We start from the raw sequence: 24821 nt of genomic DNA, 5'->3' as shown, positions 1-24821 counted from the left end.
GTAGCTTAATTTCATTTTGATCAGAATTTAGATTCTGAATGTCTTAGTTAGCACGTGTTCCTGTAACAAAAATACCATAGACTGGGTGTTTCTAAACAACAAATAGTCATGTCTCACAGTTATAGACCCTGGAAGTCCAAGATCAGTGTGTTGGCATAGTTGGATTCTAGTGAGGACACACTTCTGGGCTGCACACCGCAAGCGTTTCATATCCTCACATGGAATAGAGCAGCGAGGGAAAGCCAGCTCTCTCTGTAACTCTTATATGGGTGCTAATCCCACTCATGAGATCTCTATTCTGATAACTTTGTCTAATCCTAATTCCTTCTGAAAAGCCCCACGTCCTGATACTATCGCAAGTGGGTTAGTGTGGGGAAGTAGGGTTACAACAAAAGAAATGTTGGGAAAACACATGTGTTCAGTCCATAACACTGAGTTACTTTTATTTTTACTTTATGACACAGCATGTCAGTTTTTTTTTAATTTTTGCCGTTTTTTAGCTTCTTGAAGTGGGAATTAGATAATTTACTTGAGACTTTTCATCTTTTCTACTGTAGACATTTAGCAGTGCAAATTTCCTTCTCAGCACTTCTTTAGCTGTCTTACAAATTTTGATGTCTTCTGTTTTCATTCAGGTCAGTGTGTTTATTTTTAAATTTCCCTTGGTACTTCTTTGACCCATAGATTATTTAGAAGAGAGTTGTTCAGTTTCCAAGAATTTGGAGATTTCCTATAATCTTTCTGTCACTTGTTTCTCTTTTAATTCTATTGTGGTTAGAGAACAATTGTGGTTTAAAAAATATGTTCAGGTTTGTTTTTAAGCAGCATATGGTCTATCCTATGTTCCATGGGAACTTGAGAAGAGTGAGCATTCTTCTGTTGTTGGGATAATGCTCTATAAATGTTGATTTGATACTATTACTTGAGTTCTATAATATCTTTGTTGATTGGTTATGTAGTTTTTCCATCTATTTAAAGGGGGGGTATCAAAGTCTCCAAGTATAATTGTGGATTTGTCTATTTTTCCTTTCAGTTCTATCTGTTTTTGCTTCACATATTTTCTGCATTTTTTGGAGGGGGAAGGGTATATACAGATTTACAATTGCTGAGACTTTTTAGTGGTTGGACCTTTTGTCATTGTATATGTCCCTCTTTGAATCTGGCAATTTTCTTTGCCCTAAAGTCTACATTATCTAGACACCCTGCTTACTTTTGATGGTTGTTTGCATGATATATATATTTTGTCCTTTTACTTTTAACCTACCTATACCATTATATTTGAAATGAATTTCTTATAGATAATATATAGGTAAGTCCAGTTTTTTAAATCCACTTTGCCAATCCTTGTTTCAACTGGTGTATTTAGATAATTTATACTGAGTATAATTATTGAAATATTAGAGCTTGTCTGCAACTCACCTTTTGTTTCCAGTTCTCTGTTTCTTATTTCTGTTTTCTTTGTCTTGACTTCCTATGGGTTACTTGAACATGAAGAACTTCTTCTTCCTAGAATATAGAGTAGTGTACTTTTCCTTATTCCTTTCACTAAATATAATTGCATATTTCAGGTTTACGTTTTGATTTATTTATAGTATTTTTAAGTGTATGTTTTTATATAGCTTTCCACCCTCCACCCCACCCACCTAGGCCCTAGCTGTATTTCTAAGAGTTTCTCTGTATCTTTAGACATTTTATAGTAAGTGCTTAGATGTGGATTTTTTTGTGTATTTATTGTGCTTGAATTGTTATGAGCTTCTTGAATATGTGGATTACAGTTGCATAAGTTTTAGAAAATCTTGGGCCAGTATTTCTGCAGATACTTACTTTTTCCTCATTCTTTTTCCTGTCTCCTTCGTTAATTCAATTTTTACTTATGTTAGACCTTTCACTGAGTTTTGCATATTTTGTGCTCTTTCCTAATTTTTCCTACTTGTTCTCCATCTGTGCTTCAGTCTACAAATTGCTTATTGCCCCATCTTCTTGTCCACCAGTCTTGTATTCTGTTGTTTCTAATCTACTACTAGACATATTTATTGAATTCTTCATTTCACTTATTTAATTTTTTTCATTGTAAACTTTACATTTGATTTAGTTTTATAGGTTCTAATTATCTGGCAAAATTTTTCATCTTTTCATTTAGCTTTTCCCAGCTTTGTATCCTATGTTCTTAAGTATTTCTATCATAGCTATTTTACTATTTTTATCTGAGAACACCTGTTTTGATCATCTGTAGTCTGCTGGCTTTGCTCTATTTTTCTTTGTCTTCTCTCTTGACAAGTCTTTTTTTTACTGACTGCCATTTATTTTGTATGAAAAACTGGCTCAGGATTAGGTTATCTTTCTTCAGAAATATTTTTCTTTTCTTTTTTATATTACTTTCTCTTATAATAGATAAAGTACAGTCTTATTGTTTCATTCCAATCAGGGGCTGAGCATATTGAAGACTGGTTTGTTAATGCTGTATTTGTCTGCTATTTGCCCTGTTCCTAGGACATAACCTTTCAGTGTTTCCAGTCGAGTACTCTGGACCATTCACTGCAGATTTTTGCTTGGATTTTCAGCCTACAGCTGTATACCTGAAATAGACAATGACTTGAAAGAAAAATAGCTATAGTATGTGAACGTATGTGAAGCTCATTTTTTTTTTTTTTGTTTTTTCCTTCTCTGGAATTTGATCTCTCAAGTTCAGGTTGCCTGAACTGATATCTGGTACTTTCAAAAAGGACTTAAAAAAATCTCATTGGTTTTTCTTTTTTCTCTATGGGAGTGTTGATCAGCTGCCAGTGACCCCAGAAAATTCAGAAATGGAAATGCAATTCAGTGTACTTTGAACCGAATATATTTGTAGTGAGATAGACTAACTTTGTATGAGTATTTGAAGAATAATGATGATAGAACACAGAAAACTCAAATTTCATAAGTGAGTAAAATAAAACATAACTGAGTAGCTTAAGTTGGTTCATTTTTCCAGCATAAATATGATACTCCGTTAAACATCTATAGTTAAAGGAGCTTTTGCTATCTCTTAATTTTGAGGAGCAAAAAATGTAACAAAATATGAAAAGACTTATAATCTGATGTATTTACATGGTAAAGGTGATAACAGTAGCATAATTTTACAACGTAATTATCAACAGCACTGAAACAATAATTGGCAAATGGTTTTATCAGAAAATGATGATAAAATTTAAATTGAGCAATAAATTCACAATTCTTTCTTCCCTAATTGGATATGTCTGAATTGCAGTCACTGCATACTAAAAATAATATGGTAATGGATATGTATTTTCCAGTGATAATTTAGGAACCGTTCATACTTACCAGTTAACATATGATATATGGTTGTGTGTAATACAGCAATTTTATTTAGGAAACATGTCATTTCCAAAAATAAGCTCATAATAGTATTTTCTATATGAATAAACTCTAGTGTTTTTGTTTTGTTTTTCTAAAAGCACATGTGTCCAAATTCTCTGCCTGCTTTTCCTGACCTTGGAGAAAAAAACTAAAGGCACAGATGTTATATTTTTAGAAGTTGCATTATAAGTGGGTAGTATATTGTTTTACAAAAATAGCTTTGTGAAGTTATATTTAAAATATTATTAATTGGAAAATATTTGATTTTTATAAGCTTGATACTTTTGATACTTAGAGACATCTTATCATTAAGTTGTTCGTGTTTCCGTTTCATCATCTATAGACTAAAGATAATATGGTATAAATGACCTGGAAATGAACTTTTGAAAAATGTATACATTTAAGAGTTACAACATTTTTTTTAATTGAGAAAGAGTTGTTTATGAGTAAAATGAGAACCAGAAAGTTAATACTATTTTAAATATTTTTTAAAGCAAATTTTAAAAATGAAGATGTTGTCAACAATGTAAAATACCAGAATGAGTTAAGGTAAATGAAGACTGAAACATGAAAATAATGCTGCTGGTATACTGTAACATAGAGGCGTGAGTAAGAAGGCACATTTTGGTAGATCGTGGAAGTAACTAGTATTTAAGAAATAAGTATAATAATAATAAAGAAAAAAAGTATATAATAACAGAAAAAAAAAAAGAAATAAATACTCTGAAGTTGGATGATTTGAAGAAGTTGACCATGAATAAAAGTAAAAGTAGGATATGTGAAATAATGGTTTTTAATATGACAGAGACTTGAGCACTTGCAAAAGCTTGAGTTAAGTAATCAGCAGCAAGATGGAAATTGAACATTGAAGAAAGGAAATGAGCAGAGTGCCGGAGCATGATAGATACAGGCCTAGGTACAATAGCAATACGACAAAGAATGGATCATTATGCACTTTGACATGGTATGGAATTCACTTTGGGCATTTATTCTTAATGCTGTTTTAGTGAAGTAAGAGGCCATAGCTTTTGCTGACTGTGACCAGTAGGCTCAGGTATGGTTTTGAGGATAATAAGAACAGATTCTGGAAGAAAAGATAAGAGAATGTGAGAGAGGATACACAAAGCATCACTGAGCAACAGAGAGATTGTTGCATATTAAGTGGTCATGTTCTTAATATTTATTAATAACAAAATAATTTAAAACTCATATATATCTCAAGATTTGTTTTCTAGAAAAATATTTTTAATTGACAATCAAAAATTGTATTTTCTCATTGAAGTAAAACCTTTCCAAAGTCTCTGTGGAAGAAAATTATCTTGATCTTGTGTTGTAAATTGAATAGATATCTCCTCCAGAAATAATTGAATTAAACGTAAGTGAAATATAAATTTATTTTTACTACTCTTAGTCTCTGGCATGTCCAGCTTGATTTTAGAATCATTTCTTCTACCCTATCTGTAATGACAGGACTATATCCCACTAATGCCTGAATTATGTAATTGACATTCATTATCTGTTAAATTGAATTAGACAAAGTGTTAACTTTCACCCTCCTATACTTTCCTTATTCCATTTTACCGAATTTCAGGTGGACTGCAAATAGAAATTAGGAGAAAAGGCCGGGCGCGGTGGCTCACGCCTGTAATCCCAGCACTTTGGGAGGCCGAGGTGGCCGGATCACGAGGTCAGGAAATCGAGACCATCCTGGCTAACACGGTGAAACCCCGTCTCTACTAAAAATACAAAAAATTAGCCGGGCGTCGTGGCTGGCGCCTGTAGTCACAGCTACTCGGGAGGCTGAGGCAGGAGAATGGCGTGATCCTGGGAGACGGAGCTTACAGTGAGCCGAGATTGCGCCACTGCACTCCAGCCTGGGCGACAGAGCGAGACTCCATCTCAAAAAAAAGAAAAAGAAATCAGGAGAAAATCAGCTGAACCAAATAACACAGTATATTTGACAACATTCATATTTTGTCAACACAGCCTAAAACTACTTATTACCACATAACTACTGACATTTGGATGCAATAAATGTCTTTCTAAAGTAAAACTGAGTGCAAAGGGATAATTTGGCTGTTCTTATCACTAAAATTTTTGCCAAATTTTAAATAATGCTATCAGAAATTATCTGTATTTTTCATATTTGATTTGCCTGCATTCCAATATTATTTCATTCTAGCTTGTACCCCAAGTAGTGTTAAGAATGAGGGAATACTTAATAAAAATATAATTCCATGCTGAATTTTTCTGATATCTAAAAGGTTGAAGTAATGACATTTCATCAGTGTTTAGGTTTTGCTCGATTTTGCAATAAAAATGTTAGAATCAAGGACAAAATTAAAAGTATGGCTCCATTGTTTTGAGCAGTGAGTAGTTGTGGATCTCTCAATCTATTAATGAGAAATTATCCACATAATAAATTGTCCTAATTTATGACTTCTTTGGATGACTAAAAATATCACCCAAGTAATCTGTAAATTACAAAGGGTATTTTATTAAGGAATTTTTATGTCAAGTGAAGAGTAAGTAACTGTTGATGTTCAGAGTTTTCCTCACTTTGTCCCTCTCTTCCTTTCTTCCTTCCATCCTTGTTTCCTTTTTTTTTTTGTCTCACTTACATGTGGAATCTAAAAAAGTTGTATTGTTAAAAGTAGAAAGTAGAATGGTGGTTACGAGAGACTGGGGGCATGGGGAGTACTGGAGAGATGTTGGTCAAAGGATACAAAATTTCAGTTAGATAGGGGGAATAAGCCCAGAGAGGTCTCTTCAGCATGGCAAGTGCTGGTCAAATATTAGTAGCTTCCTAGAGAACTACGTCCTGAATAAATTATAGGTGTTACCAAGCCTGGATAGGAAGGACTGTTAGGATCATTTTTCAGTAATAGTTATAGGTAGAGAAAGTAGAAATGGAATTGTTATGTATTTGCTGTGCTTAGTAGTCAACATTTTCTTTCCAAAAGTTTATTTTTGAAAGATTATTTTACTTCTCTAGTGAAAAATGTGTGAATGAAGTTATCTCAGTTTTTTCTTAATAATTTTCCCCCAAATTTGAGAAGGAAAAAACAGGTACATAGGTTGGTGAGTTGTGCTGTCCTAATGTCTAAATTGGATTTATATTTCAAAAATTTGATATGGATATTTTCTTTGATATGTTGACATTCTAATGAGTTTGTGAGAGATTAGCTCCATGGTTTTTATGGAGGCTGTCTCAGCTTGACTGACTGTTGAAGCATATGGTTCTGTACTTAACTGTCATTTCAGAGTTACTTGTCAGGGAGTATAAACTCAGTTATTGCTACAAATACCTTTCAAAGCCTTAATTCAGGATATTGATATATATGGAGGAGAGCATATACTATATGTTTTCAACTATTCTTCTAGGTGAGTAGATCTCATTCTGAAGGATGAATCAGAATCTTTAGTAGACCTTAAAAATCTAGATCCCCAGTCTCTACTCTAAAATGTCATATTTGGAATCACTAAGGGATGTAATTCAGACATTGTGGTCTGATGTTTACCTTTTATTAAGAAGAACTGGCTTCAACACAGTAAAATCTGTCCCTGAATTGACATATCCTATCATATTATATCATATTTCCTCATCCCTCACATATTAGAATTCCTTTTGCTGATTTCTCTTGGCCTGATGTTTTAAGCCTACACTAAGCAATTTTTAAATAAATAGTCCTCCAAAATTGTTTCTTGTTTGTTGTAAGAAAGTTTTCAAAGATATTATTCATCACTCTATCTTATAGCATTTTTCTGAGAACCATAAAAGAGAAATTGTACTTCTCTTGTACAACTTTTTTTAATCTGCAAAAACTGTCCATTTTATAACTGACCATGTTTTCCTTATTATTTTGGTTGCTGTAATGTTTACTGCGTAATATATGACTTACCATTGTAAAATATATAGAATTTATTGCACTTTTTTTTTCATCGATGTCAGTTCTGGCTTTGTCTTATTTTCTTAACTGGATATTAACATTGCTTCTTTTTTTTCCTGCAGATCCACTATGTTAATGATAAATATGAACACCTGGTAAAATGTTCTTAGAACATGGCTAGATATAAGTAAATTAGTTTCACCTTCTAACTTGGGTTAAGTCCCATTATGTAGAAAATGCAAAATAACATCACACATATACAGCAATCATACTAAGCCCAGAAGAACACAACTAAGAACTGGAAAACAACAAAATAAAACAAAAAATAACAGTAATATAACTATGAAAAGGGAGAGAACAACTGCATATGATAAAGTTCACGTACATCTTTCACAAAAGAGGCAGTATAGCAAATTAGGAAAGGAATAAAGCTTTTGCACTAACCCAATGATGATTGTAAGGAATAAGAGCTGATAGTTACAAGCAAAGAAAATGACCAAAACCAAAAGCAACTGACACAAAGTAAAAAATGCATGCCTGCCTGTGGCCATTTAGTGAAAGGGGAAAAAATAGTGTTTCTGTCATAATCAAAAGGAATCCAGCGCCTAACTGTGCTGTTCAGTAGTGTAAATTCATGATGCTGGTGCCTCAAAATGCTTAATGTTTAAAGTTGTGGTTTTAGAGTGATGTTTTCAATGATACTAAAAAAAAAACTTGTTTTAAGTTCACGATGAGTTGCCAACCAGACAAGTTTTAACTTTGCTGCAAAGCCCTATTAAATGAGAAATGATTATCTTATAAAAAATGGGTGAGTAGAAATGTGCGGGATGTTCACGTAAGGAAATATTTTCCAGGTCGGATAAATTTCAATTATGACTCTATTTTGTTTCCATGAATAATAACGATGAAATAAAACATATGAAGCTAATGTATTGCACCATCGCCTAAGTCAAGGGGGTAGATTCAAGAAAATTAATTCTGATATAATCTTCTGAATAATAGCTTTATAAAATTCTCATTGGTTTGTTCCCAAGTTTCATGTGGACTTCCAAATAAAGGTGCATGGTTCATATAGTATGATTTCAAATATGTAGATAAAATAGGAAGTGAAAAAGGAGAGTCAGAGTAATTAAAGATGTTTTTTAAAAATAATGCTTATTGGTTGGGTAATACACACACACACACACACACACACATATATACACACACTCATACACATATGTTGAAATATATCGTACCCTGATAAAATGTGATGGAACATGCTATTGTACTTTCAGCAGCCCCATTTATACATCTTCGTTTGGCCTAACTGAGCTTTCACAGAGTCATATGTGGCTGCACACGTGTGGAAAAATGTTAAGAAAAATGTATCATTTTGATTTTTAACCACAAGAAATTATTAATATTAATGAAAAATATTACATATTGTATATATTGGATGGCTCCACATTTTATATTTTTGTTTTTTTTCAAAATATCTAGAAAGTTACTGTTAGAGAGTATTAACAGTTTTTTTTCCTCTGCATGTTTTTTGGAAAGACAGTTCATCTGTTTTAATTAAACTTAAAAAATATTGTACAAGTTTCTATGAGATTTTGAGTAGTAGTTTACAAAAAGCATATAGTATTTATCAGGCACCATCACTAATCGTACCCATTTTTATAAGAAGGATTAATTTATTTGCTTGACAAATATTTTATTGAGTAAAAGTCAGTTTTCTTCACTAGTTTTATTTGTTAGTTATTCTTTGGGTTTTTTTGTCAGTATTTGATACTAATTTTTATATTGGTGATAGTTTTTAAAGGGTCATAAATGTTTAGTTAAGCTTAATTCAAGGAGAATAGTGTAATAGGAGGAGGATAATCTAGAAATGTAAAAACGCATACTCCACTGTTATCACTGGAGGGTACTGATTTTCTATCTGTGGATATAAATAACAACAGTAAACCAGCTGATTTTTTAATATTAATTTCTCAACTTCTTAAGAAAAAAATTTTTAAATATCAAGAATAGTACAAAGAACTTTCATATATAGCCTTTACCCAGCTTCGCTGTTAGTTGAGTTTTTCTATTAACTTTATCATTCTTTATATAAATATGTGTATAAATGTTTTATGAGTCCTTTGAGAGTAGCTTGGTGATATAATGCCCCTTTACACAAAACACTTCAGTGAGCATTTCCTGTATGACCACAGTAATTAAAATGTGGAAATTTTATCTTGACAAAATACTTTTCATTGATAGCCCATTATTGAAATTTTGTCAGTTGTCTGATAATTGACAAAATGGAACAAATGTGTTCAGGTTAATGATTAGGTGACAACAATCAATCTGATGACTACTCGGTAAATAGCTTCAGGTATGTCCCCTCTGGATGAAAAGCTTTACATGTGTTGTATCTTCCCCGTCACCAACCTAAGTGCTGTGACAACTTACTTTGTGGAAGTGAGGGTGCTCAGGAAGACAGCAATATGAAGTACCTCTGTTTTCAGGAAGCTCGAGAGTCCAGAGAATACAAAATATCTGGAAGAGAGTTTTCTTATAGACAAAGAATAGTGACAATTCTTCAGACTCATTACATGAATTGGGGAAAGCATTACAAAAAAGATGACATTAGATCTGGGCTTTAGTGACTGGATCCAATGTGGACAGAGAGCATGGACAAGATGTCATACAAGGCGAATCCAACAGTAAGGGCAAGTTCTGGAAGACTGAAAACAGTAAAGGAAAATGCGGGGAAAGGTTTGATTATGTGGAGAATGTGTCATAAATGAAAGAGTGAGAAGGAGAAAAAAGATCAGACATACCTTAAAGTAGTGATACAAGAAATTTAATAGAGGAACATTGATTGAAGTGCTGCATCACATAAAAATCGAGCAGACAATGGGAAATAAGCAACTGTATCTCGGAGAGTTGAGAACAGAGGGTTTTACTAAAGTGGCACCTGTGCTGAGATAGAAACTATGGTGTAAAAGCAAGCTGTGAAGAAGTGATAGTGTAGACGGAGAGGAGACAAGAGGTGCCCAGATTCAGGACAAACGAAATGGAAGTATAATTGGTCTGGGAGCTATAAACAAAAGGTCACAATAGGTTGTATACAGCAAATGCAGTAGGAGTTTGGACTGAGCTGCTGGTCCTCGGAACATATTCTCCCTGGCAATTGTTAAAAGTTCTGGGCTGGGCGCGGTGGCTCATGCCTGTAATCCCAGCACTTTGGGAGGCCGAGACGGGCGGATCACGAGGTCAGGAGATCGAGACCATCCTGGCTAACACGGTGAAACCCCGTCTCTACTAAAACTACAAAAAATTAGCCGGGCGTGGTGGCAGGCGCCTGTAGTCCCAGCTACTTGGGAGGCTGAGGCAGGAGAATGGCGTTAACCCAGGAGATGGAGCTTGCAGTGAGCCGAGATTGCGCCACTGCACTCCAGCCTGGGCGACAGTGTGAGACTCTGTCTCAAAAACAAAACCAAAAAAACAAAAAGTTCTGTTACTGGTGAGAATCAAAACTATTGAGAGGTTAAAAGTGAATGGTTTGTATATTACTATTTTGAGAGTGAGAGATAAAAAGAGTAAATAAGAAATAGCTTCAGAAGATAAAGAAGTTGAGGAAAGACTTTCTGTATTATATAGTTGTTGTTGCTTTGTTTTAATTAATGAGGAGCTTCTGATCATGTTCATAAATACATGGGAAAGACCTTACTGTGAGGAAAAAATTTAAGAGAAAATTGATGATGTGTGAGTCATATTCAACGCAAAGCTGGAGCTGAGTTCAAGAGCACAATTTAAGAGGTCAGCTTTAGAAAGTTCAACCCGGCATCCTCAGAGACAGGTGGGAAATAAAAGTGAATGTTTGAAATTACAGAGGAACACATTTTGAAGGAACATAAGAGGGTTGTCTAGAGTTATTGAAGGCTAAGCTAAAACCAAAAGTTGGCACAGTAAGAATTCCTATTCCAGTACTGTGCCAACTTTTGGAACAGTACTACCATGAAGCTGCCACTCTCTGGAATGACCTTTCAGCATCTTTAACTGTCTGCCTTCCTTTTATCCCTGAATTCTCAGGCACCACCAAATGCATGAAGTCTTCTCTTACCCTTTCACAATAAGAAGTTGTCTTATAATGAAATACTGTCAGTCTTTGTCTTTATCAAATTTTTGGTTTCTATACTTTTCCCTACCATTAGGCTCTTCATCTATGCACCTTTGGCAGAAAGAATAGTGATAGACATATTGTGAGTGCTCAGAAATACGGAATAAAAAGCAGTTCACATCTAGTGTTTGGATATTCTGTGTTGGAACTAGCATAATCAGAGCTTCATGGATCAATTGTATGCTTCATAGTTACTACCATTTTACAGATCTGGGAGATTGAGGCTCTATAGCGCTAACCATACATTAAGTTGCCAATAAAAGATGAAATCATATTAGAACCAGGCAGTCTGACCTCAGAATACTTGCTCTTCACTGTTTTCTATATTGGTTCTCCCAGAAACCATTGCCACTCACCAAAAACTTAATAGGCTATTAATCTCTTACCCTTAAATTATGACCATATCAGGTATTTAGATATTCCCTGATGATAGTTGGTTACATTCTTAATACTCAGTGTTAGAAATTCGTAGGTAAAGAAGGTTGACTTTAAGTGCTTAATATTGAGCCTTCAACATTTTTATCATCTTCTGAAGAAATCTGGAAATAGTAAGTGTTTTTGTGAAACTTTTCTCAAGCTTTGGCCATGTGGAAAGGAAGTAGTTCCATGTTAATCTATGTGAGATCGGGTTAGACTCTTTTGTTATTGATACTTATGGGAGTTATGTTTAAATAACATTTCAAATGTTATAATTAGGATTAACAGGCTTTTGAAGATCCTGTAAAGTAAAAAGATACGCTATGGTACTTTTTAGTTTGTGCCTTAATATCTCAATAATCCTCCCAGATAAGCTGATGACCTGCCTTCTCTCTTCGTGCCCTGTATTTCTAAAGGATGGCAGCATAAACTTTTTCAATAACAGAGGCTCTCAAACCCGAGAGTATATCAGAATCACCCAGAGGGGTTGTTAAAATGCAGATGGCAGGACTCTATCCCAAAAACTGAGGATTGGGTCCAATCCAATCCAACAACTGAGGATTGGGTCCAACTGAGGACCCAACTGAGGATTGGGTCTATCCCAAAAACTGAGGATTGGGTCCAATCCAAAGTCATCCAATAAGCTGCCTTTCTAACAAATTCTCAGGTGATGCTGCTGCTATTGGACTAGGGTTCATACTTGGAGAACCAATACTTTAAACTATCACTATCATAGTTTCACTTTCAAAAAGTAGAAATAACTTTAATGAATTACTGGTCTTACCATCAACTCATTTTCTTTAAGAATGAATTTAGATCAACTCCTCCAACGTAATAGTCATTGTTTCTCTTAGATGTGTGTTAACATTAGACTGACTTATGTCCAACAAGTCTCCAAGAAATGCAAACAATTGAACGCAAAATATTTTCTTGAGGTGCTCACAGATTTTGCACTTAAAAAATTGTATTTTCACTGTGTATAGGTACAATATAAGCTTTCTATAATGTCTCTATCCACAGGTATTCTTCTATCTACCTTACTACAGAGTCTAGGTCCCAGTTTGGCTTTTCTCCTTTCTAAGAATATGTGACTCTTATTTCTTATCAGTTAACTATTAACGAATACATTTTCATGTAGCTGCAACATATAATACCTGCAACACCCCCCCCCCCTCCCCCCACGAAACAACAACAACCAACAGCCTTCCTGGGTCATTTTCATAGAATATAAACTTGTATTCACTCTTGTTTAATATCTACCCAGACAATGTCTTTGAATTTTTCCTTAAATTGAGCCTGAACAACTATACAATGGTGACAGACTCCTTTGGTTCCTGTATAAAGTTACAGTAGTTAGCTGACCTTGACGTATAGATTGACAACTAGGATTGTGAATTTTATTGTTATGATCACTATAAAGAAGTGGGTAAAAATGCTGCTAGTTGCATGCCTCCTTTATGCAGGTGCAGAAAATAAATTTGATTGAGATATCTGAAACAGGAATAGTAATTTTTGTTTGTTGTTTATTTGAGGAATTGGAGTATTTTTAAGTCCTAGATACTGTGAATTGTGAAATTAGTATTTCCCTCTTTGCCTTTCTTCCTGTAAAGAGTAAAGCCAATTAAATGGCTCAACAAACAATTGTACAGGATGGAAAAGTATGTCTATACCACCAGCATTTTGACTTATTTACTTGTTTAATAGAATTTTCTCATTAAAAAGAGAAAAAAAACCCACAGACACTATAGTATGTATTTTAAAAATATACTTTAAACACACCTAAGGAAAGGTAGGGTATACTTTTTCAAAAAAGAAAGATTATACATTTCTATTTATAATACATATAACATAGCATATTAAATTTATTTAGTTTTGAGTCTCTTCACACCTCAATACCCTGCCATCTTTTAATTAACCAACACATCCAGATCTTTGTTTTGTGGTTTATTGTCAAAACTCTATACCTGCAGGGCATTAAAGATTAAATAGAGCTTACCACATTGGAGAAGATAGCTTTATAAAGGGATTAAATTAACCTCTTTAACTCTCAAATACTCTCATACTTATATGACATTCCATCTTTGAGCAACATACTGGGGTGTGTGTGTTGTAATCATAAGTATTTCTTTGACATTTGAAATTTTGTAGCAACGAATTTCCTAGACTGATCCTATTTTCATCTATTTTAATAATGCACATGACTAAATTTAATGTTGTGAAGGAAAAATTACATTGGATGCTTGTTAAAAATGGCAAGGAATATTTAAAACCATTCCCCTGTGGGGAGAGAGATTTAACTCAAGTGAGATGAAATAAAAGCAGGAGGATTTTTAAATGCTGGGTGAACTAATAGAAAGTACTGGAATAGGCTGGGTGCGGTGGTTCACACCTGTAATCCCAGCACTTCGGAAGGCCCAGGCAGGCGGATCACTTGAGGTCAGGAGTTTGAGACCAGCCTGGCCAACATGGTGAAACCCAGTCTCTACCAAAAAAATACAAAAATTAGCTAGGCTTGATGGCACACGCCTGTAGTCTCAGCTACTAAGGAAGCTGAGGTGGGAGAATCGCTTGAACCCAGGAGGCAGAGGTTGCAGTGAGCCAAGATCACACCACTGCACTCCAGCCTGGGTGACAGAACGAGACTATGTGAAAAAAATAAATAAATAAAATAATAAAAAAAAGTACTGGAAGACTTTATGAGAGAGGTTGGTCAATGTGATTAAGACATCTGTCTTTGCTATTTGTCTCTTTTCACATTTCAGAGTTAGGCTCTAGGCTCTTACCCTCCACAGAGAATGGGAGATAGGGACAATGTCTCAGGGACTTCAAAGATGATGATTATATTTCAAAGGGATGGCTCCCAGATACTTGAGAAAGACATTTTTGAGTTTCAGATTATTTACAACTCGATGGAGCAGAGGAAGAATTTACAATTTCTCTAAATTTTCAAGTTTTCTAGTGTAAATGCTCTATGAAAATGAGGACCAGGGGCCTATAGTAAAAAATAAATCTATGTAACAGAACAGAAGGATGATTACTGGAACAGGGGTGGGATTGGGGGAGGAAGGTGGGCGTGGTTAGTTGGTATAAAAAATAGTTATAAAGGATGGATATGACCTAGTATTTGATAGCACAACAGGGTGACTATAGTCAATTATAATTATTTAATTGTACATTTAAAAATAACAAAGCGTGTAATTGGATTGTAACACAAAGGATAAATGCTTGAAGGGATGGATAACCCCACCCCACCCCACCCAAAAAAAAGAAAAAGAAATAAATCTATCTAAAGTTTAGTTAAAATAAGGGGAATGTTTAGATGGGCCAGGTCAATTGTATTCACTCTTCATCTTCTTACCAGATAAGGCAATTAAGATAATTTACATGAATTCTTAGTAATTACAGATATTTCTCATTTAGTCATTCGATATATCTAAATTATTTTATTTGGTCTGTAGTGTTAAAATGAAAACATATATTTAAATGATTTTAACACATTTTTCTTTTAAATTGAAATATGCATGGATCTGGTTGCAATATTCTACATCTCAAGAAACAAAACAAACAAACAACTATCTCATGTTCTAACATGGGCAGCAAAAGGAAAGAGAGAACATCAAGGGAAAACTCCATGGCTTCCAATTATGGCAAAATGATTTAGAAAAATCCTACCTTTCTCAACAAGCCTGACTTTACAACTGCTGTTTGAATGATAGAACTGGGACAATGTCATGACAATTGTGATGTGAATGAGAACAGTCCACTAATTTATTTTCGACTGTTAGAACTGTTCAAGTGATAGATAGAACCTAAATGAACTGTTCAAATGATAGAACTCAAATGAACCAGGGAGACTGTCATGACAATTGTGATGTGAATGAGAACAGTCTATTAATTTATTTTCTTAAACGTTATATCCTACCAGTTATAGAGGCCAGTATAAAAGAGATGTTCAAGAGAGAAGAGCCAATAATGTAAAGTGACATGAAGTGGAAAGTGTAAATAATACAAACATGAATGGGAACTAGAAAATATTGTATTAATTGATTAGGAGATCATTACTAATCTTTGAGCCCTCACTGCCAGAGTAGCACCAGTGAAACTCAGCACATAAAGTATCCTAGTGAGTGAGTGCAACTGGTATTTCGCCATTTTATCAAGCAATATGCCACAAATTGCTTGATATTGACATTTGAGGGATTATTGGGGTTAAGAGAAGTGTTTTAAGTTTAGATGTGACCTAAACAAATTTCAGTCTGAGAGAATACAGTATGGAAGAGGAAATACTGATATTTCAAAAGAAGTGGCCAACTGGATGTAGGACCTCAGGATACCGTGAGAGAGGTTGGCAGAGGGGGCAGAATCACTTTGGAAAGGGAAAGGGCACCGCTTATGAGACAGAAAACAAAAAAGCTCAAGAAAGGTAATGAAAGATTTTAGATTAAGTTAATCTCATTATCTCATCTAATTTTCACAACTACATGATCAATTTCATAAATATTAAGGATGTACTATTTTCAAAAGGATTTCAAATGAATTATATTTTGCACCAATCTTTCTAAGCTGCCACTCATCTGATAGCTGTTTCTAGTCCTAGGTCTTTAGCAACTAATAAAAAATATAATCTACCTGAACACATTCTCATTTCTCATAGTGAAAAAGTATTATTAAATTTGATAGAAAAGGTGAGCTCAAAATACCCACTAATTTTTAACATTATAGGGCCAGCGAAGTAATAATCTTCTATTCAAATAACTGGTGCTAAGGTATCATGCTAATTCAAATACCATTTACATGGTAGCCACATGTAAATGTTTTCATTTATGACACCGATATAGACATTTTGGTAATTTATCAGCAATCTATATATATTTTTTTCCTTACTTAAAATAGGGCTAAAATGGTAGGAATGGCAAAATAATAATGATAATAATTATATTATTATTTTAGTTCACTTTTTCCCCCTTCTTAAGGAAGAATTTACCCCAAAAAGCGTAATTTGTGCCTGCCTAAAACGTCCTTTCTTTCTTTAATTCTTACCCAAAATGCTTACCTGCTGATGTCCTATTGAGAAAGGATATTCAAAAGACATTTACAATTCAACCATACTATGCTTAAACAATTCAAATGATTAACTGTACTAATTAGCTTTGAGTAAATTCACAAAATAAATAGAGCCTTGATACTTTATAATTAAATAGAACCCCAACTTCATTTCATCATCTGACTCTACAGTTAGATTATCAGGGATGCTATGTTAAACCACTTTCAGGAAAGGGTGTAATGTATTTTTGTTCTCACATTATTAATGAACTTCCATTCAGACTAGATTGGCAATTGGAGTTGTTAGATACAGAGAAGTGAGTATAAGAATACTTAATAGCATATCAGAGAAAAAAATTTAAAAGACCTCCCTGCTCATATCCATTTTCTAGAAGCTTTAATACTTTTAAGACTAACACTGCATATACTTTTTATAATAACATAAGATAAATAAATTAACTCAAATTATTTCTTCAAGCAAATGAGAAAGATTAAGTCTTGTTCATATCAGTGCTTGGAGTTGTAAAAAAGCTGATGCATTTAACTCCTTTTTAATGCTGTTTGCATATTGCAAAATGTACATTTCAGAGACAGGAACAAACTGATAAGTTAATTTTGTTTTCTAAATTGTTGGTTGGAAAGAAAGAGGCACGCGGCTCTTAGTGTAGGTGAGTTTATTAGATGAATCTGAAATATATTTTTATAACTTCAATGTACCATTACTTATTAACTTAAAAAATTAAGATCATTCCCAAGCCCTTTAGCTTTTTAAATAATAAATATTATTTTCACTAGAGAGTCACGCCTTGTTGATTATTTCATGATGCTCATAAAGGAAATGCCTACAATATTAAGAATGGAATCTAATTTTAGAGTCTTTTCAATGATTCTCTTGACTGGTAGATTTTCTTAGGTCATTGTTTCCCAAACTTTATTCTCTGGGATGCTAGTCCTCAAAGATGTTCCCCCTTGGTAGATGCAATCAGCCTCTCTAGTAATGTGACAATTTGCATGTTGGCATGTTCAAAGCTCTGAAAAGTTTGGGAGAAATGCAAACTTTTTTTCATATAGTCAATTTTCAAACTTTGTTACACTTTGGTTGTTTGTTTGTTTCTTTGTTTGTGGTGGAGTTTTGCTCTTGTTGTCCAGGCTGGAGTGCAGTGGCCTGATCTCGGCTCACTGCAACCTCCGGCTCCCGGGTTCAAGAGATTCTCCTGCCTCAGCCTCCCAAGTAGCTGGGCTTACAGGCGCCTGCCACGACACCTGGCTAATTTTTTGTATTTTTAGTAGAGACGGGGTTTCACTGTGTTGGACAGACTGATTTTGAACTCCTGACCTCAGGTTCTCTGCCCATCTCAGCCTTCCAAAGTGCAGGCATGAGCCACTGCACCTGGCCTACACTTTGTTTTAATGTAACCTCTATTAACCTTTTTCTGAAACAGGTTTTAGCAAATACTATTTCAGACAATGTAAATGTGCATAGATGTCAGTTTTTTTTTCCTTCTTCCATCTTTCTTCAGATTATCAACTGATTGTCAGTTGAGTAATTATCCATATTTTCTCAGAAATGATTATTATCTGAAGCATATAAACAAGCCCTTTTGGATGAAATCCTCCTTTACAAAGAGGGTTGTCTGATAGCTGATGTCCCATACACATAGCTAACTAGTCAGTGGATGTGCTAGCATGAGGTTTCTTGTGTTGTGTACAGAATTCTCTTCCTCACATATATTCCCATGTTGATGCTGTTTGTTCATCAAGTGTTATTCTGTTCCCACAACAAAATCACTGAATCCTTGAGGACATCAAATCTGTTCTTTTTCCTATTCTATTTCCCCAGATGCATCTCAGAACATAAGACTGCAACACAAAATCAAAATTAACAGGAACTTATAATACTGAATGGAAACAATTGGCATCTGTAAAGTTAATGCTTTGAAATGTCAATTATAATTAAATTCAATAAAGAGTATTGAGTACCAACTATAACAATGCACCATATTCAGGATTTGGGGGCAATGAAGAAGAGTAAGGTGTACCCACTCCAACCCCAGGTGTTCACAACCCTTTTGAGGAGAGATAGGTTCCTGATTATAGTAGGACATATTATACATACTATCATTTACTATCTTTTAAGTTGCTTTGCTGATGTAACCTATTTCCAACTGCTTATTTAATTGGCATTCAGTGGGTCAGGAAAATACTTCATCTTTCACACCTAGATATTTTTGTTCTCTTCAGCAAAGAATAAATAAATAGGAAATTGATTTTTATTTATCTGATTACACTATTAATGGTTTCTATATCCAGATATCAACAAGGTTTTGTCAGTTCTTTAGGTTGTCCAGAATCCTACAACCTGATTATAAAACATAACCGATTTAGAGAGTCTTTTCAGCAATTTATCACCTGAAATGGTGATCAATGGTCACTCTCTATCTTATCATTCTTCTGAAATAGATACTTAACAGAAGCTTAAAAGCTGACACCTCATATTTATTATCTCCAAAGAGATGCTTTTCACATTAAAGTATAAGACTGTTGTCTTTTTTTGTTCTGTCAATAAATTTTAGTTTATTATTGAATTACTATGTATTACATACTTCATGGAACATTTGACCAACAAAACACTGTACGTTATAATTTTAAATCTAAAACTACAATCAAGATACAATCTCACAGCCTCCTCTTTGTGGAAACCACAAGCCTAGACTTCTCTGAAGGCAATGTTCCCTCTTTCAAGCCTATGCTCAAGATGTAATCTAGTTTTACATAACAGAAGTCTTCCATTGAACCATTGACATTCACATTCACAGTCATGGACTCTTATTTCTAGGGAAGGTGAGCAACAAACCCTACCCAAATTTTTGCAGTGAGTAGCCTCCGTTTCAATACTTGGGTTTCACTCCATTTATAGAGCACATCTGTATAGCCTGAAGAAGAGGGATTTCAGTAAGTGCAATTAGAATGTCCTTGCAAGTAAACTGTGAAAAAGTGAATATAGGCCAAGCCTGCATTCAATTCACAATATTAAAAAAGGGAGGCTATAGTTACATTGCAATGTTTCCAAATAGATTATCCAGAACAGAAGTTCAGCTTGATGCCAATCTTTTACATGCACTGCCAGACTAAACAAGTACCTTTTAAGGTTCATCCATCACGATTTATGATACATTAAGTCAAATCTAATGTTCTCTCAGGCTGGCGTTAGGGGATTTTCAATATTCAGACTGAGAAATTGCATTTGGGGAAAGGGATTTCTCCTATCCTTTTTCCATAGAATTTCTTTAGTTCTATAGAGTCTCGTTAAGTCTATTGGACCTCTGTTATACTCCAGTACTAATCACAGATTGATTTTAAGAGTTTAAAATCTTAACGGGTAGCAGGAAATGACTTTAAATTAACATTACATGAGCTACTATAAATTGTTCATGGAAAAAGAGAGTGTTTAATTATGAACAAAGGAACCTGCTGCCCAGTTGATTAACTACATCAAACACTTTATATTTTCAAAACTCAGGCACAATTGTTAATAAGCTATTTCTCACGATGTGTCTCTAAGGGAGCCTAACTCTATCACCTTCTATTTTTTTAAATGATGCGCTTGATCCATAAAGTTAGACTGCCCATCTTGGACCACGTAGACATGAAAAACTGGAATTAGGTTGCAAGTTCTCAATGTACCCAGACCTAGTTTACAGAGCTATGCTCTTAGTTTTCTGAGCTAAGTGAGAAAACAAAATTTCTCTGTCCTCTGTTACTATATATGAGTACACGCACACACACCTTTTATCTGAACATTTCTTTTTTGTATGCAAAACCAGTTATGTTATTTTGTTAGAGGGACAACATAAACAGAGAAATGACTCTCTATTAAACAATCTCTGTTACTTATTCTGATATTCCTTAACTTGAGCTCACTTAGCAGACTTGTTTCTCTTTTTCCCTTTAGATTCTGTCATTCAGAAGACTAGTACAATTGACTTAGGCCAAATCATAGAATTATCTGATACTAAGATTAACCAATGTTTTTCGCTATGAGTTCATTCTTAAAAGCATGCTTGATTATATTGCTTTTTATTAATTTGTATAATTGTATATTATATATAATCTTATGTATTAATTGATTATGGGTTTATAACCTCTAATATTTTGGGTTTTAAAGTTGTTTTTATGAATAAATATTCTATAACATAATACAGATATTGATTTCATATTTTTATCAGTATTTTTTGAATTGTTTAGTATTTTAAATCTAATTTGGCTGGTAAGATTGCAGTTCTCTCAATATCACTTTAATATGTCACTATGCAGAGCACAGAAATAGAAAACAATAGCTGCATGGTAAATAAATGACAACCACTTAAACCTCTCAGTTTTGTGTGTGTTTACATATGCAACCAACATATATCTTTGTAATGAAAACTATTCTAAAAGGTATCCCATATGAACCCTGATATTAATCATATGGTTATTAATAAATTAATATATGCAATAATAAAACTGTCAAAAATATAACCTTAAAATTTCTCTTTAAAAACAGGATAAAGAAAATTCTTAGCAAATGAAAGGAAACTCTCATTTAAGTGTTATGGTGCTAATAAAAGTAAATGCTCTTGACATTAAATTTTACATCTGTTTTTAAAAGAAAATATATTTTATACTCATACGATTGGCTTTGTACTGTAAAACTTCAATTACATTGGCATTGTATGAGCACAATTATTATATACCAAATATGGCAGCCAGATATGGACATTTTCATCACATTTCCCTTCCCAAATACAATGTAAAGTCATACGTCAGTGCCTGTGAAAATATGAGTATATGATTCTAGGTAACAGAATACCAAAATGTATCCTAATTTCACCCTAGAGTAACTTACTGATAAAGATATGGTTAGGGGTAAATAAGATTCATAAGTTGCATTTTATTATGGAAAAATGTAACTAATGACAGTATGAGAGTGTGATTTAAGTATTTGTCTTCTCATGTTTTCATTAAGATTAAAACTTAGTGTATTTTCTAAACAATAATTCAGGGAGGCTGTCCTCCGAGATTGAAACTTCTTCAGGCATATAAAACATTTCATCGCTATATATGTGTGTGGTTTTTCTAGACATAAGTATCATAAATGTTGTGTGAATAAGTTGGCCTCTAATCTATGAATATGCAGGCTGCAGTACATGAGGGCCATGGTTATGTCTATTTTGTTTATGTCCTGTAGTCAGAACCCAGCCTAGTGGCTAGTCTTGAGGAGGAGCCTTCAAATATATCTTAAATGAAAAAGACATAAACATTGTTTTTGATATCTATTTATATCTTCCTATTAAGATGCCAACAAGAAAGCAGATAAAAATATTTGAGGCTAAAGAGTTTTAAACTTAGAAAAGTTTTTAAGATTTAAAAGTATATTCATCTCTAGTTCATTCTGCATGATTCTATAGATTTTTATAGTGCTCACTGGTTTTTATTGGAATAACTGACAAAAATATGGTTAAACTAAGGAGGGGCTATCCAGAATGCTGTTAGCAGCCTTCTGGTGTCTGCAGGTCCTCTAAATTCATGGCATTTTTGACAACTTCATTACGTATTTAGGCTTAATGTTAAAAGTGGATGATCAATATTTTATCCTGATAATTGTGTTTCACTGTATATGCTACATTTTGTCATGTAGGGATAGTCATTTTAAAGGAGAGGGAAATGGGGAAGATGATGAAAGAAAAGAAAAATTTGTGTATAAGAGAATCACTGTCACAAAAGAGAGAAAGCTTTTCCATATTGAGTATTGTGGTATCATTCAAAGTTCAGGCCCTTAGTAGAAAGTCTATAGATGCTCCCTTAGCAGCCTTTTGGTAGTCATTACTACTGACCTCTTGTGAAAACAGCACTGCCTTTAGACCTGGCAAACACTTCTGTTAGCATACAAACCTGTTTTCTAAGCTGTCTGTGGAGAGGTTCTTTTGGTCATCTGCATTAGAGAGCCAACAAACAGTTTTAACTGGAAACATCTATATATGGTAGAATAGAAAAGTTCATAGTAAATGTTTTGAAAATGCTTTTTGCCCCAGGTTTTCTTTTTCAGTTCAGATTATTTCAGTATATGAAAATGTTTCATGAATGTGAATGGACTCAAATATTACCAAACTAGTGTTGGTCAACATGTAGATACAACCTTAGGAGAATGTTCATATGTCCTTTGTGTAATATTTGAGTTGTTTGGAAAATTATACAATAACAAAGCAGTGACATAGGGAAAGAATTAGATTAAGTGAGATCCATGTTCTTACTTTTCATTTTAATACCCTATGACTACATAGAATCTGTCATTTGTTCAAAATTCAATGTCAATTTTAAGTATACTTGCACATAGAATTAAGGCATTACTTTTGATATCACTGGAAAATATTACCAAATTTATAAAAATCAGTGCTCACAGTCTTTAATTGACTTAGATTTTTTTAGATTATTTCTGGATACCTGAATGAGGTTTATTGATATACACACAACTTGGATATAAAAAAGAAACATATGTACACTTTGTTTGGTTTTACTTTATTTCAGCTCAGAGATGATTATCTAGAGTGAATGAATCCTTAAAGTTATGAAAGTAACACTAACTCCTTATGGAATTTTTATGTTGTAGCATTAAAAAAAGGACGATTTTGGATCACACCAGATCCTTATCATAAAGATGACAACATCCAGATTGGCCGTGAAGTGAAAATATCTTGCCAAGTAGAAGCTGTTCCTTCTGAGGAGCTAACATTTAGTTGGTTTAAAAATGGTCGTCCATTAAGAAGTTCTGAGCGGATGGTCATTACACAGACTGATCCTGATGTCTCTCCGGGAACAACAAACTTGGACATCATTGATTTAAAATTCACGGATTTTGGGACGTACACATGTGTAGCATCTCTGAAGGGAGGAGGAATATCTGATATCAGTATCGATGTTAATATATCCAGCAGCACAGGTAAGAGGCATATACTTATGATGTAAAAGATGTTCACATTTAGAATGAAGTTTAACAGATCAAGTAGGTTTTAGTTAAAAATATTTTTTCCCTTTTAAGTTTCCTAAAAACAAAATTATAATGTTCTGAATGCTCAATGAATACTAGGTTCTGAAACACTGTTTTATCAGTTTTGATTTAGATTTACATAAGATTTTACGGAAATTATCCAAATAAAATTAATAGCATTGACTAAGATAGATACAGGCTTATAAGTTAAATAATACTAGTATTTCATCAAAATACTCTGAAGAGTCTAAAATTATATTAATAAAATTAAACAACAATGTCTAGAGTTGACAATTTTCAGAAATTTCAAACAAAGCATAACTATATAGTGCTAAGAAGAAAATACTGAGAGATGAGTGTTCAAATGCAAAATATGTAACAAATGTACCCTACACTAACAAAAATTGATATGTTACAGTTGTAGTCAGATGTGATTTTTTTGCAGAATCATATGGTAAAATCTGTTCATAATGAAAATAGTTAAGTACAAAAATATATTGGAGTGAAATTCTTTCTTTTAAAGTTAAAAACGAAAACATGTTATTAGTTTTTTCTTGACTAAATGTACATCTGTTGACAAGGAAAATTACAGGGATTTGGTGGAGGAGGGTTCATTCAGATGCTTTAAAGCCCTGTGATTCTATGAGGCACAATCAGCACACATCCAGAGTTTTAAAGTAGCTGTATTTGTTTTGCCAGCTTGTTACCAAATTGAATTTTAATGGAAGATTCTTACATCATGCAAGATAAATAATATGTGTTGAAAACATAGAGACAAATGTAGTAGACACATGATCAGGCAGCATTTTGTATCTTGTACTTTGAAGTATTCACCTATAATTTTGTGCCTTCTCATGGTTCCAAATTACAGTGAACACTGGATTGATTTTACTCCTTAAGAATAGAAGTTTATGATTCAGGCTAACAAAAATGTGCTAAC

The 24821-nt window shown here is 33.7% G+C and overlaps 1 protein-coding gene across 1 annotated transcript in view; it reads left to right on the top strand.

Annotated features, from left to right (window-relative positions):
* Positions 1–24821, top strand: part of MDGA2 (MAM domain containing glycosylphosphatidylinositol anchor 2) — an 831762-nt gene that overhangs the window by 593291 nt on the left and 213650 nt on the right. Inside the window, exon 7 of the mRNA XM_054449174.2 lies at positions 23504–23833. Coding sequence (XP_054305149.2) covers positions 23504–23833 — 330 coding nt within the window. The remainder of the gene's footprint in view (positions 1–23503; positions 23834–24821) is intronic.

Source organism: Pongo pygmaeus, chromosome 15 (genome assembly GCF_028885625.2).
Source record: "Pongo pygmaeus isolate AG05252 chromosome 15, NHGRI_mPonPyg2-v2.0_pri, whole genome shotgun sequence".
In the NCBI taxonomy this organism is placed as follows: domain Eukaryota; kingdom Metazoa; phylum Chordata; class Mammalia; order Primates; family Hominidae; genus Pongo; species Pongo pygmaeus.
This window is presented reverse-complemented; position numbering and strand designations above follow the sequence as displayed.